The sequence below is a fragment of the Tachysurus vachellii genome, chromosome 1 (assembly GCF_030014155.1).
Source record: "Tachysurus vachellii isolate PV-2020 chromosome 1, HZAU_Pvac_v1, whole genome shotgun sequence".
NCBI classification, from domain to species: domain Eukaryota; kingdom Metazoa; phylum Chordata; class Actinopteri; order Siluriformes; family Bagridae; genus Tachysurus; species Tachysurus vachellii.
In genome coordinates, this window is record NC_083460.1 from 27870117 (window position 1) to 27883868 (window position 13752).

The 13752-nt window shown below is 37.0% G+C and overlaps 2 protein-coding genes across 2 annotated transcripts; both read left to right on the forward strand.

Moving 5' to 3' along the window:
* The first annotated feature begins 325 nt into the window (after positions 1-325).
* tm4sf18 (transmembrane 4 L six family member 18) lies at positions 326-4066 on the forward strand. The gene is made up of 4 exons (XM_060881190.1): positions 326-588; positions 1138-1209; positions 2083-2225; positions 2326-4066. Exons 1-4 carry the CDS (start codon positions 412-414, stop codon positions 2522-2524), a joined length of 591 nt encoding a protein of 196 aa, XP_060737173.1. The 5' UTR covers positions 326-411; the 3' UTR covers positions 2525-4066.
* Positions 4067-4453: 387 nt separating this feature from the next.
* cp (ceruloplasmin) lies at positions 4454-13691 on the forward strand. The gene is made up of 20 exons (XM_060881162.1): positions 4454-4648; positions 4798-5042; positions 5187-5399; positions 6067-6240; positions 6355-6609; positions 6839-7004; positions 7099-7238; positions 7874-8014; positions 8104-8148; positions 8491-8705; positions 8798-8948; positions 9049-9261; positions 9627-9834; positions 10775-10914; positions 11019-11147; positions 11317-11423; positions 11573-11792; positions 12766-12905; positions 13260-13413; positions 13578-13691. Exons 1-20 carry the CDS (start codon positions 4491-4493, stop codon positions 13589-13591), a joined length of 3228 nt encoding a protein of 1075 aa, XP_060737145.1. The 5' UTR covers positions 4454-4490; the 3' UTR covers positions 13592-13691.
* Positions 13692-13752: the final 61 nt, after the last annotated feature.

Sequence of the window (13752 nt, forward strand, 5' to 3'; positions counted from 1 at the left end):
GTTGTTTATTTGAAACAGTGTGAAATAACCTTTGAGAAGATTCTTCCATTCTTATCTGAGAGAGGATGCAGCTGCTGGGAGGGAAGAGAGTTCAGGGCCCAACTCCACCCCCAAAGCTTGGGAACATGGTTACATTATCTGTCTGAGAGTTTCCATCCATGTTGAGAATGTAAATATGTCCTGGTCGCTGTAACCCCTTTTGTTGTACTTGCTGCATGAAGTGGAAGACATGGCGTCACATCCTTAGTCGTCAGCCATCTGATGAGTGTGTGGGTGTAGAAAAGGAAAAAGGGGGGTGGGTGGAGTCACTTTATAAGCTTACACTCCACTTTTGCCTCCCACAGTCTCCTTCCTGGATTATAGTTGAGTTGCCACTTCTTGCTTGTTCTTGGGATTTACAGGTTTGAAACGATGTGCTCTTTGGGTTTTGCCAAATCTCTAGGTTTTGCCCTAATCCCACTGGCCATCTGCTGCTTTGTGGCCAATGTGCTGCTTTTCTTTCCTGATGGAGAGGTGAGTTTTGCCAGGGATGACCATTTGAGCACCTACGTGTGGTACTTCATGGGAATAGGAGGAGGCGGTATTGCAGTGAGTATTATTCCTGTGTCTTTTTTAGTTTGTTGACGTGTAGGAGGTGATTGAAGTGATGATGATCAATGAAGAACTGAGATAGGAAATAGGATAGTGATTGGTGGTTTCCAACAATTTTAGACAAAAGGTTAAATTTCCTTTTTTATTTGTTTTTTGCTTTGTACCTCTGGGAAAAACCAAAGTTTTCTATTAGCAACCATACAACCGACAGTTTTTTAAAGATTGTATATGTACTTCCTTTAGGATTTTTTGGAAATTATAAAGTTTGTGAGTTCATATATACAAAATAAGAGCCCAAGATTTTCTTGTTTTTGTCAAAATATTGAGTGTCATTAAAACAAGCTTCACAGCTCTGCTTTAAACACAGATGATGAATGATATCACTAAGCTAAAAATAAATGGGTGACAATGGAGGTCTTGTAATTACATTCCCTTTGGGACTGAAGCTTGAGCAATTGAAAACATCCTTGTATTCAGCATCCTGTCTTACACAACTTTGTAACAAATGCCATAGAGATGTTGTTTACTGATTTGCTCTGATTGCAGATAATCATAAGTGCGCTTACTTTTCTGAGTATGGCGAAGTGCGCTGACTCCTGTGGAACAGAGAGTTGTGCTGTGAGTATTATATTGTACATTGACTTGTTCAGGCTTTAAAGATATACTCGTATATTATAAAAAAAAAAAAATAACCAGGTAATAGTTCAAATAAATGTGTTTTTCTTTCACATAGTTTTTTACCTAAGCAAAATGTATATGACTGAGCTAAATTCATTAGGCTCATGTATGTTTCACTACGGCAGACAGTTACACAAAGCTTGATCAAATTGTGACATTCAGTGTGTGAGAAAAGCAAGTTTAGCTAGAAAGTATTTACCAAAGAAGAAGAAGAAGCGACCTTACCACACAGTGAAATTCTTTTGTTCACATATCCCAGATTAGGAAGTTGGGTTAGAGTGCAGGGTCAGCCATTACCCTTGGAGCTGAGAGGGTCATGGCCTTGCTCAAGTATCAGCTTGGCAGCCTTACAGTCACTAACACTGAACCTTAACCATTTTTCCTCAGCTGCTCTACATGCAACCAAATCTGCTTAAAAGACGTATTAAAGCAACACGTTGTCAGTTCAGTTTCTGTTCACAAATATATAAGATCATCAAATGACACAATTAAATGGCTTAAATGACCCGTGATAGCTGCAGTGACAGAATCAGTGAGTTACACTCCTAAAAAGCATGAGGAAAGTAAGCTGCAATTGCAAAATCCAAGCTAGCAAACAGTAACTTAGTAGGATAAAGCTATATGTATGTGTAGCATGTTGTGTTTTGATAGTGGCCATCACAGTTTTCCTAGAATTATACTGGTTTAAAGAAAGTATTTTATTCTAGAAATTGCAGCTATTCCTTATAGAGTATAAATGATTCTCCATGAAGCTTTGAACAGAGAGAGACAGTGATAATAGTGGCTTTATGCATCCATTTTGATTTTTTCTAGATGTGTGGCTCTGTGATAGCGTCTCTCATTGGATTGGCCGGCTCTGGTTATTGCTTCATCATCTCAGCGTTGGCCATGATAGAGGGTCCACGTTGCTTGAGCAAATCAAATTGGATAACGCCTTTCCAGGAAAAAGGGCCAGAGTATGAAAGCACTATTGTCTATATACACCTTATCCTTCTTGCTTAAATGTATTTCTGAACTTACAGTTGCTAAACACTTTCCTGTACCTCTTATTCTCAGGTATCTGTTTGACCGTGATTCCTGGTCTATGTGTGAGCAGCCTGCTCACATTGTTGAGTGGAATGTGACGTTGCTGTCTATCCTGTTAGGCCTCAGCCTGATTGAGTTCCTCATTTGCTTTGTGCAGTTTATCAGTGGGTTGGTCAGTGCTGTCTGCAGGCCTTGCTGCTATAAGCAGCAGTATAGCCTGAGTGCATGAGGACACAATGGACGACCATTACATTATATCACCAACAAATACTGATCTTCTAAAGATAGGATGCTATTAACAAAAAAACCTTCTGAAAATACCTGACACATTACAGTATATGGGAATTGGGTCAGTGTAGCATGACGAACCTGTTCTAGCATGACATAAGAGCAGCTGTCTTATACTATTCTAACAGAATCAATGCCAATACAGAATCACTGTATCACTACTTTATAGTGAGACATATGACATATAACTAGAACCAGAAAAAACAGACATTTGTAAGTTACAGTTTTTTTCCACCTGTTAGAATTAATTACTAAGACAATATAATCAAGACAGTCTTGCCTTTATAAAGAATTTCAAATGTGCTTTATAAATTCTGATTATATGTTGTATGGCTCCATTGTCCATCTTGTCAAATGTATTTCTAAATTGTGTTTTCTGTGTTTCATTTTAAAAAAGATAACTTATTTTCCATTCTTGACTTATTTTTCAATTAGTTGTGTTGATGTAAAAAAAAAAAAAACTTGATGGTATGTATCATATATGTAAATGTATATTATTTTTATAATGTTTATGTTGCCTTAAAATGAATAAATGTTACATTTTAGACATATGCACCAGTTTTAATATAATGTATAATTATATATATTCAAAGCATAGTACTGAGATTGTATGTCTTTGCTGCAGAAAATGCATTAGTGCTGTTGGAGGTAGTTTCTTCCATAAGAGCTTTTATTCTTGAACCATGTTCTTGTAAAACCAGTGGTAAATGTTTTTCACAAACCCAGTTCACAAATGATATTTAAAATTAGATTTGGAAGGCGTACATTTAGAGAGCCATATGGCTAAATGAGCAAATGTGTGGTCAACAAAATTTGTTTAAGATCCAAATATAACATAAACTCTGGACATTGAGCTGCAATGAGAGATTTCCATGAGAGGTTTCCCCTGATGCGGCCTTTAGTTCTGTAAAATAGATTCCAAAAGTCTGAGACCAAGTTTGTGCAAAACCTGATGATTCATGATCAACACATGGATAAAAAAGATAAAACTCATTGAAAATCTGAGCAGTTGTACAAAGGAAATAATATGGTCAGTATCACAAACCTGCTTAAATTTAAAAAGTAACCAGATAATTATTCAAAAATATCCAAGATTTTGAACATTTGTTTGTTGAAGACTTTTCTAAAATGTTTTGTTTATTTCCAGTTTTAAATTGATCCTGAATTATATTAAGATTTATCATTAGCTCACAATGCTTCAATATACATAATTCTCTTGATAATATATTGAATATTCTGTTCTATGTTTAAAGACCAATTTGTTGTGTTTTCATCACAATCTAAGTCTCTCAACTCAATGAAACATTGTGAACAATGTTATCAGTAGCTATATTGATTTGGGTAGAGGGCAGTAAGCTGATTTCTCCATCTTGCGTAATTCACACTGGCTGGAAATTACGCATTTATGCAACACTGGAAGAAAACACACATATAAACATGTACAAAGATCAGACCATGAACAAAACTGAATAGTGTGACGTGATGCAACGGATTCTTTGACATTTTTTAACAAGGTCTGAGATTTTTTAACTATCTAATCATACCACAGTAATGGCTGTGATCAGTTTTGTCAGTATTAAAGATTTTCCAACGTTCACAACAGTACAACGTTCCTCCATATACCTAGCAGTAAGAGTCTTGTTGTCATGTAGTTGAGTATTATAATGCAGTGGTTACATTAAACCCCACTGAAGCTGAATACATACTTTAAAATAGGAACAAATCTCTCATCAGGACTTTATCAAATCTAGTGCTGCAGGTCATTTAAGACAGGGCAAATCTATTAGTCAATCATTCTGATACCCTTGAACATCCCACTGCTATTGGTTGGCAGGTATCTCTCTATTGCTGTTAAAAGGAATGAAGCAATCTCTGAGAGACTAACATCCAAAACACAGAGGAGCAACATGGGGAGGTTGCACTGGAGCCTGATTGGGATTTTGTGCTGTGTTGGAACTGTGTCCTGTATAATAAGAGAATATTTCATAGGTATTAAAGAGATTGAGTGGGATTACGCACCTACTGGGAAGAACCAGATTCAAAACAAGACAATAGAAGAAGACGAGTGAGTATATTGTCATTTTACTTTAAATACACTATAACAAAAAAATAGATCCTAACTACAACCTGTTTGGAGACTTTTTTGGAGACTAAAGGCATACATAAAAAAAACTATCAAATGTATTTTGTTTTTTCAAAACTATTACATTCCAGACATGCAAGTACATTTTTGAAAAATGGTGACCTTCGGATTGGCCGTGTATATAAGAAGGCAGTGTACCTCCAATACACGGACCTTTCCTTCAGGCAGGAGATAGAGAAGCCCAAATGGTTGGGCTTTGTTGGGCCTATTATCACTGCTGAAGAGGATGACATAGTAGTTGTGCATTTAAAGAACATGGCCTCTCGAACATACTCCATTCATCCCCATGGAATACATTACAATAAATCCCATGAAGGTATGGACACTAGATATGGCATATATTCAATGCATATTGCATATTAAGACCAATTATCACCATGCTACAGTATATATGTATTACAGTACTTACTTGTTGTCCCAATTAATTATACAGCACCACGTATGTGCTTTTTCCTTTCAGGGGCATGGTATCCTGACATGACAGGTAAAGAGGAGACCCTCGATGATGCTGTGGCTCCTGGACAGATGTATAACTATATGTGGACACTGTCTTCCTTTCATGCACCTGCCAAAGACGATATGAACTGCCTGACCCGAATATACCACTCTCACGTCAATGCCCCAAAAGACACTGCCTCAGGACTCATTGGGCCACTTGTTATCTGTAAAAAAGGTTTGTAGTTCTGTGTGTGCACTATAAAAATATTACCTTGTACATGTACACTAGGTTCATGACAGCATAGGTGTTCATATTTATATAGCCCTCTTACTGTATGGTTGTTTACGGTAATATCACATTGTACTATAATTTTCTATCTTTTAAAGGCTACATAGTGAACATAAATCACTAATGTTTGCCCTATTGTCAGAAGATTGCGAGTTTGAATTTGAACAATGGCACAACCATCTGTGCCTGGGGGTCCAGGGCAGCAAAATCTGAATGGGAAGGATGGCATGCTCTGCTTCCTTTGTCAGTCACAGTAACACTAGCCAATTAAGTGTGCTTAAACTCATATATGTGAAAGAGGGAAAACAGCTCTTTTGTCCAAGTGTGTTGCACTGCATTATCAGCAATTTGAAAATATATGATTGGCTGTCTTCATGTGTCTATAAAGAATCACCCTCGCTGGTTGGTAACTGTCATATGATAGGGGAGAGCCAGCTAGTAGGTGGTAGGCTATGACTAAATTAGAGAGATATTTTTATTAAATATTTGAGGGTGTCATGTCAGTGCATCTTTCTAGCAGGGATATTGAGTCCAGAAAAGTTCATATTTGTGTGCTGATTTTCTCAACTGCCATTTTTATATTGTGTGCATTATCGGATGTGTAATCCTTCAGGTACTCTGGACATACATGGTGACAAATCAGGTGACTACCTATACACCCTCATGTTTACTGTTTCTGATGAAAACCTCAGCTGGTACCTGGATGACAACATCAAGAAGTATTGCAAAACACCAACCAAAGTCGATAAGGAAGATGAGGATTTTCAGGAGAGCAATAAAATGCACAGTGAGCAGAACTTTATAAAGAGATCAAATTTTCCAATGTCCTTAAAAAATGATTTTCATGAGAAAATACGAGGCTTAGGGTTTTCACCAGTTACAATTCCCTATTGTTTTGCAGCTATTAACGGCTACGTCTTTGGCAACTTGCCCGGCCTGAGCATGTGCATGGGCAATAAGATTCAGTGGCACCTCTTTGGTATTGGCAACGAGGTGGACATCCACTCTGTGTTCTTTCATGGTCAGATCTTAAAGGACAAGCAGCACCACACAGACACTATTAGCCTCTTCCCAGCTACATTTGTCACTGTAGAAATGGAGGCGGATAACCCTGGACAGTGGCTATTGAGCTGCCAAGTTAATGATCACCTGGAGGGTATGATATGAATGCACGTCTCCTCTGAGTGTGTCTTATCCAGATATCGTGGAAGTCCTGTTACATATACAAGCACCTAATACATTATGGCTGATAAAGACTAAGCATTATTTGATATGCTGGTTGACATTGTGATTTGTATTGTTCTACTACTAGAAAAACACTTTTTAGTTAACGATATACTGTTCATTAGCACATATTTGATGCATGTATTTTTTGCTTGCTTTAGCTGGCATGCAGGCGATGTTTGAGATCAAGAAATGTTTTCCGGCTGTGCATAAGCCCAGACCATTTGGTGAAGTAAGACAGTACTACATTGCTGCCGAGGAGGTTATCTGGGACTATGGACCTACACAGATCAACCAATACACTGGCAATAAGCTACAGGATGACAGGTAAAAAAAACCTAATACTAAATCCTTTCACCTCTCAAACTAAAGATTATTGCAGTTCTTCTGGCTGAGACTAAATTTTCCACACTTTTCACAGTATGGCTGGCATATTCTTTAATAACCGTAACGATCGAATTGGAGGGAAATACAAGAAGGTCCGTTATGTGGAATACACAGATGACACGTTTACCAAGAGCAAAGAGAGAGCTCCTGAAGAGAAACACCTGGGCATACTTGGTATTCCCTAATTTCTATATATACTATGCATCAGAAATAGAAGGAATTGAAATTTGAACAGTCTGGTGCGTACAAGTCTGCATATCTAATTCATTACATGCAAGCATACACTTTCAACTACTTTTAGCAGTGTTGATTTATAACTTGTTGATTAGCGTGGACCAGCATTACTTCTTAGCGAAGATTTTTAAGTACATTTTAACACACCCTTTTATTACCTGTTAGCATAGACGAAACACAGCGTACAGCTGCATTAATTGTTCAGGAACTATAAAGAGTTTAGCCAAAAAAAAAAAAAAAAAAAGCAAAATTTCACAGGTTTTGTCTTACCTTAAAAGCAACTGTTCAGGTAAGAGATGAGTCTGGTGTCAGTTGGAACTAATGTATCTAACTCTTCCTTATTGTGTGGCAGATTCCTTTACTTGTTAACATAGATTTTCATGCAATGTTAGCATAGCCTTTCATTACTTGTTAGTAATGAAAAAAATCCATTAACCATTACACCAGAGCACATCACATCAGAAAAATTATTTTCTGTGAATAAAAAAAAAAAATCTGTGTAATGAATTAAGGGTTAATTTGTGACCAGTATAACAGTGTATTTGGGAATCATCTAAAGCTGATTTTTCTCATAGGTCCAGTCATCAGGGCAGAGGAGGAGGACACCATTAAGGTCACTTTTAAGAATAAAGCAAGTCGACCTTACAGCATTCAGCCTCATGGAGTACAGTACAGCATTGAAATGGATGGCACACTTTACCACAATGTTTTAGAAGGTTCTGGAAAAATGACTCTTCTAAATCATCCTTACTGTCTGAAGTTAAATCAAAGCACTTTGCTGTAACTTTGCATTGCTGTTTTTCAGAATCATATACTGCAAAGAAGCTTAGGGAACTCAAGAAACAACAAAGTAAGTATATGTTCTATAGAAGTGACTGAAAACAAAACAACACTCGAACGCACCAGATGTGATTTTGTGATTTGTTATTAAGGCTAGGATATATTTCACAAAACTGTCTGTAATTACTCGAGGAGCTAATATTTTATCAGTGACTTTATCAATATAATATTTCAATTATAATTGGCTGTGATCAATATTTCTTTTCCATTCTGATGTTTGATGTGAACAGTTACTGAAGAGTAACTCTGTTCTTTTATCTGCAAATGTTTGCATAGTGAATAAAGAGTATATAGCTGCATTGAACACAAGCTTTTATTGATTGATCAATCCGTTCATTCATTTCATTTTTAGGAATTGTTGAACCTCTTCCTGCTGCCCAGGTAAAACCTGGCACTACGTTTAATTATGAGTGGGTGGTACCTAAGAATGGAGGTCCGACTGAAAACGATCCTGACTGCATCACATACTTGTACTACTCGGCTGTGGACCCGATCCAAGACACCAACTCTGGCCTGGTTGGACCTCTCCTAATCTGTAAACCAAAAACCCTCAAAGCAGGCAAACAAGTAAGTACAAAGTACTTGTCTGATCAAAAGGGTTACATAATGCGCTTGTCTACAATTGGACTTTTAACTGTTTCTCACTGGTCACATTGCAGAAAAATGTGAACAAAGAAATCCACCTGCTTACTACGATTTTTGATGAGAACCTGAGCTGGTATTTAGATGAGAACATTAACACTTACACAAAACAGCCTAAGTCTGTCAAAAAAGATGATGAAGATTTTCAGTTGTCTAATAAGATGCAGTGTAAGTCCTTAAAAATGTTGAACAACTTACCTTACATTGACTTACCTTTTGAGTTTCCAAAAAGATCATAACTTCGACAGTTTATTTTTTGTATCTGCAGCAATCAATGGATACATGTACGGAAATCTCCAAGGCTTGTCTATGTGCAAAGGAGACACGGTTTCTTGGCATCTTTTGGGTTTGGGATCAGAGGGGGACATTCATGGACTTTACTTCCATGGCAACAGGTTCCTCTTCAGAGGAACAAGGAGAGACACCATCAACGTTTTCCCTCACGTTTCACATACCGTCATCATGGTACCAGACAGCATGGGTGCTTGCTCTATTTCATTTTGCATTCTTTAAATAAAGCATCAATTTTTTGGATAGAGCCATAAACTGTTTTTAAACCACAGGGCCTGGTGAAAGAACAATTGGTTATAGCTTCTATAATGTAAAAACCTGCCTTGTTGACTTTTTACGCAACATGAAATGTAAATATAAATTGATAAAAAGCATGAAAATTTTGAATTGTAGTATATGAGCAGTAAAACCCTGTGGAGTATGGAGGATATTATTTGAAATAAATAATGCTATAAATATATGGATTATATTTTAATTCTATTGTTTAAACTTAGTTCACCATTGATGAAATCTAATAGTAAGCATTTTCTGTCTTGGTGTCCCTGGTCACTACAGGACAATTTGAGGTGACATGTATAACGGCTGATGATAACCATGCAGGTATGAGAACAAACTACACAGTGGAGAAGTGCAGTATCTTCAGCAGGCAGTCAGAAATCATGCTACATCAGAAGAAATATTACATCGCTGCTGTAGAGGTGGACTGGGATTATTCTCCCAGTCGCACCTGGGAGGAGAAAATGTTTCACAACCTTAAAGATAGGTAATATCTGACAGTAACGTTGGAGTATTTAATTAAAATCTCAATTTTTATTGATCGGATTAATATGTAAGTAATAAGGTAAAAGCTATACCAGTTTGCACAGTGTTTTGGGCTGTCTTGTGTAAGATGCCCAACTTATCATTCTAAAGTCAGTTTATGGTTTGAAAAAGAAAGGTTTAGCTAAACATTTTCATAAACAGCACCCCAAGCACACATACCAATATCATAGCATGTACTACCAATACTAGTTATCACTAGTTCACTAGTTATCGCTATGGGGAGCTGTAGCTATAGTTGGCTAGTTAGGGTTGTGGGGAAAAAACAGACGGATGGCAAGAAAACTCAGACAGACAGTAAAGAAAGCACTGAAAGTGTACTATGTTAGTGAGAAATTCCTTTGTCTGAAAATGCACTTTCAGGTCAACTTTTATCCAAAGTTATTTCAGAGACAGGTCAGTGGTGCATGCCAGCTTAAAAACCTCTTCTATCCACCACTAAGCAATAAGGAGCTTTCATGAGGTTTGCTCTCAGCATGGATTCGGTGAACCCATTTCTTACCCATCCATCCATCCATCCATCCATTTTCTACCGCTTATCCAGGGCCGGGTCGCGGGGGCAGCAGTCTAAGCAGGGACGCCCAGACTTCCTTCTCCCCAGACACTTACCCATTTGAGTGCATTTTAAGTATCAGTACATGCTAAAGAACTGTAATATGATACATAGATTTATTATTTCTATATCTATTGATCCATTATTTACATTCATCCTTATAATTGTAAGCTGTGACAGTGAAGTTGGAAATTGAATTTGTAGCCTTGAATTTCTATTGAATTTGTTTGATGCACAAAGAAATAGTCCTTAAAAAATGTATGGTAATGTTTTTAACAATGTTTGTTTGTAAATGTGTACATACCAGTGATCTCATCTTGTTTTTCTACAGCCCAGGGAACACATTCCTTAATAAAGGGGGCAAATTTATTGGCTCCAAATATAAGAAGGTCCTGTACAGGGAGTACACTGATGACAAATTCACTAAGCTAAAGGACAGAACTGCTGATATGGAACACTTAGGAATTTTGGGTAAACAGTTAGTGCTACAGTGAAACAACTTATAATATTGGTGTTCTAATGAGGTGTGAAAAATATTCATACTGTATACTTTGTGTACAAATTGAACCTCACAGGTCCTATGATTCATGGAAATGTAGGAGAGAAAGTAAAGGTGGTTTTCAAGAACTTGGCCAAGAGGCCATACTCAATACATGCACATGGAGTAAAGACAGACAGTCCTCATGTCATTCCAACACAACCAGGTATGGAGAAGTTTTAGTGTGTGATCTGGTTTATGATAAGGGATTACAAAATTACATATTTTATAGCATTTGTTTCTTATTTGGTAAGCTTTGGCTACTGTAATATGTCACAAATGTTTGGAACTTTTAGATAAAAGTTTAATATACAAATGTGTACCATTTTGTGAAGGTCAAATTCAGACATACACCTGGTATATTCCAAAGACTGCTGGCCCAACAGATGAACAAGAGGAATGCAATGTTGGTGCTTACTATTCAACTATAGATGTTAACAAGGTAGGTCTTTGATATCTGAATGTGCAGTACCAATTTAAAACAAACCAATGGCATATACTAATTTTGTCTTGGGAGTACAATGAAACAAAGAGATGTTTTCTTTGCCGGCTGTTACACTAGGAAAAGTAACTACAGGATTTTTTTTACAGGATTTGTTCAGTGGGCTGATTGGGCCACTGGTAATCTGTCGAAAGAGTCTACTGAGGACATTAGGGCTAAAGAGAGAGATTGAAGAGTTTGCATTGTTGTTCATGGTGTTTGATGAGAATAAGTCCTGGTATCTGGAGGAGAACATAAAAACATATGTGAAAAATCCTCCCAGTAATTTACAGGAGGATGAAGAGTTTATTGAAAGCAACAAAATGCATGGTGAGTACAGAAAAATCTTATTTCTGATAGAAAAATTCCACATGAGAAGAGATTATAATGTTGCCTGTACAATAGCGCTGTTATATTCTCAATCTGATTGGTTTTATGATGTTGATAGACAGTGCAATGAAAATCAAAGTTTCTATCCTATTTGTAACAGTGGTTCAGAGAGAAAGCTGTTATTTACATTTTCTGCCCAGGAAAAGTTGTCTAGAAGGAGGGCTTGTCTTGTGCTTTCTCCTTAACAAACTGATTTTTTTTGTCTGAACTTCAAGAGAGGGAAAACAGAGACTGGTGAAGGAACAACTGTTTTATAGCTGTTGTAACAGCCATTTGTAACTGGGAGCTAAGCAGCTTTGTGGTCACATTGAAACTGTGAAACTCAATCATGCCAACACTAGGCAATCATGTGTACCTGTGAGATCATGAATACACAAGAGGGCAGATTATTCTTTCCTTACAGTTGGAGCCCTGTTATGCAGCATGAGCAGCAATTTAAAAATATGTGGAGGAAGCACATGTTGGTATTCACCTTCTAAGTTGATAGCGCTGTATGATACGGGGATGTTGCTTGGTTGAAGGGAATTGATGAAACTTGGGAGAAAATGGGAAAAAATACCCCAAACAACAACAAAAAAAGCATTGTTATATTGTTGTCATTTAAGAAACATAAAACACACTGGAATGTGTTGTTATTATAATAAAATAATCAATGCTGTGATCACCATCTTCAAGTTGCATTTATTATTTTACTATAACAGTACTGTATGTACCTTACTTATTGGACATATGATTATATACATTAAATTATAAGCAAAAAATTTCAGCATTTACATTTGTTGTTGGACCTCAGATAAAGTTTTTAACTGATTTTGATTTTAGTGAATACCAAATAAAAAAGTTACAATTGCTAGTTATAAAAACGTTAATAACAATAGTGGTTACACGAGCAGTTTCTACTTATCCATTGCAGGTATAAATGGCCTGGTCTTTGGCAACCTTCATGGGCTGAATATTAATGTGGGAGAAAAGGTGTACTGGTACCTGATGGGAATGGGAAATGAAATAGACCTACACACAGCACACTTCCATGGCCACAGCTTTGAGTACAAGGTAAAAAAACCTCCATGCACAAAAGCCATTTGCTAGATTTTCAAACCCATTACATTTACAGCATTTAGCAGACACCCTTATCCAGAGGGACTTACATTTTTATCTTATTTTATACAACTAAGCAATTGAGGGTTAAGGGCCTTGCTCAGGGGCCCAGCAGTGGCAGCCTGGTGGACATGGGAATCGAACTCACAACCTTCCAAATTGGTAGTCCAGCACATTAACCATCAGGCTACCACTTTTTTTTTTTTTTAACCACATTACACATTTGTAACACTCCTATCTGTAGAATTACTTTAACCAACTTAAGTTTATTTCATGGCCTGTTTAATGTGTGTCTTGCTCTAACCCAAGATAAGTGGCGTCCATCGCGATGATGTGTTCGACTTATTCCCTGGCACATTCCAGACAGTGAAAATGTGGCCTCAGTACCCGGGCACTTGGCTCCTGCACTGCCATGTTGCTGACCACGTGCTGTCTGGGATGGAGACCACATACACAGTGAGAAGTATGTCCAAGAGATCATTATGCTGTAGCATTTTTTGTTTTAAATAAAAGACTTACTTTTTAATTGCACCAACTAGAATACATGTATCTAATACTTTATATCTTATTGAATTAATACATCCTTAAATAATATAATAATAACATTAAAATATGTTTTGTTTGCAGAAACCAAAGATTAGAGCTGAAGAACTGAAGAACACACGACCATTATATGATTAAATACCTATTGTAACCACAGAATCTTTTACACAATAAGAATAAATCGTTATGATAATTGTATATGTGTATATTGTGGATTGATCAACAGGTAAAAAAAAAAAAAATCAGCACTTGCCCTTTC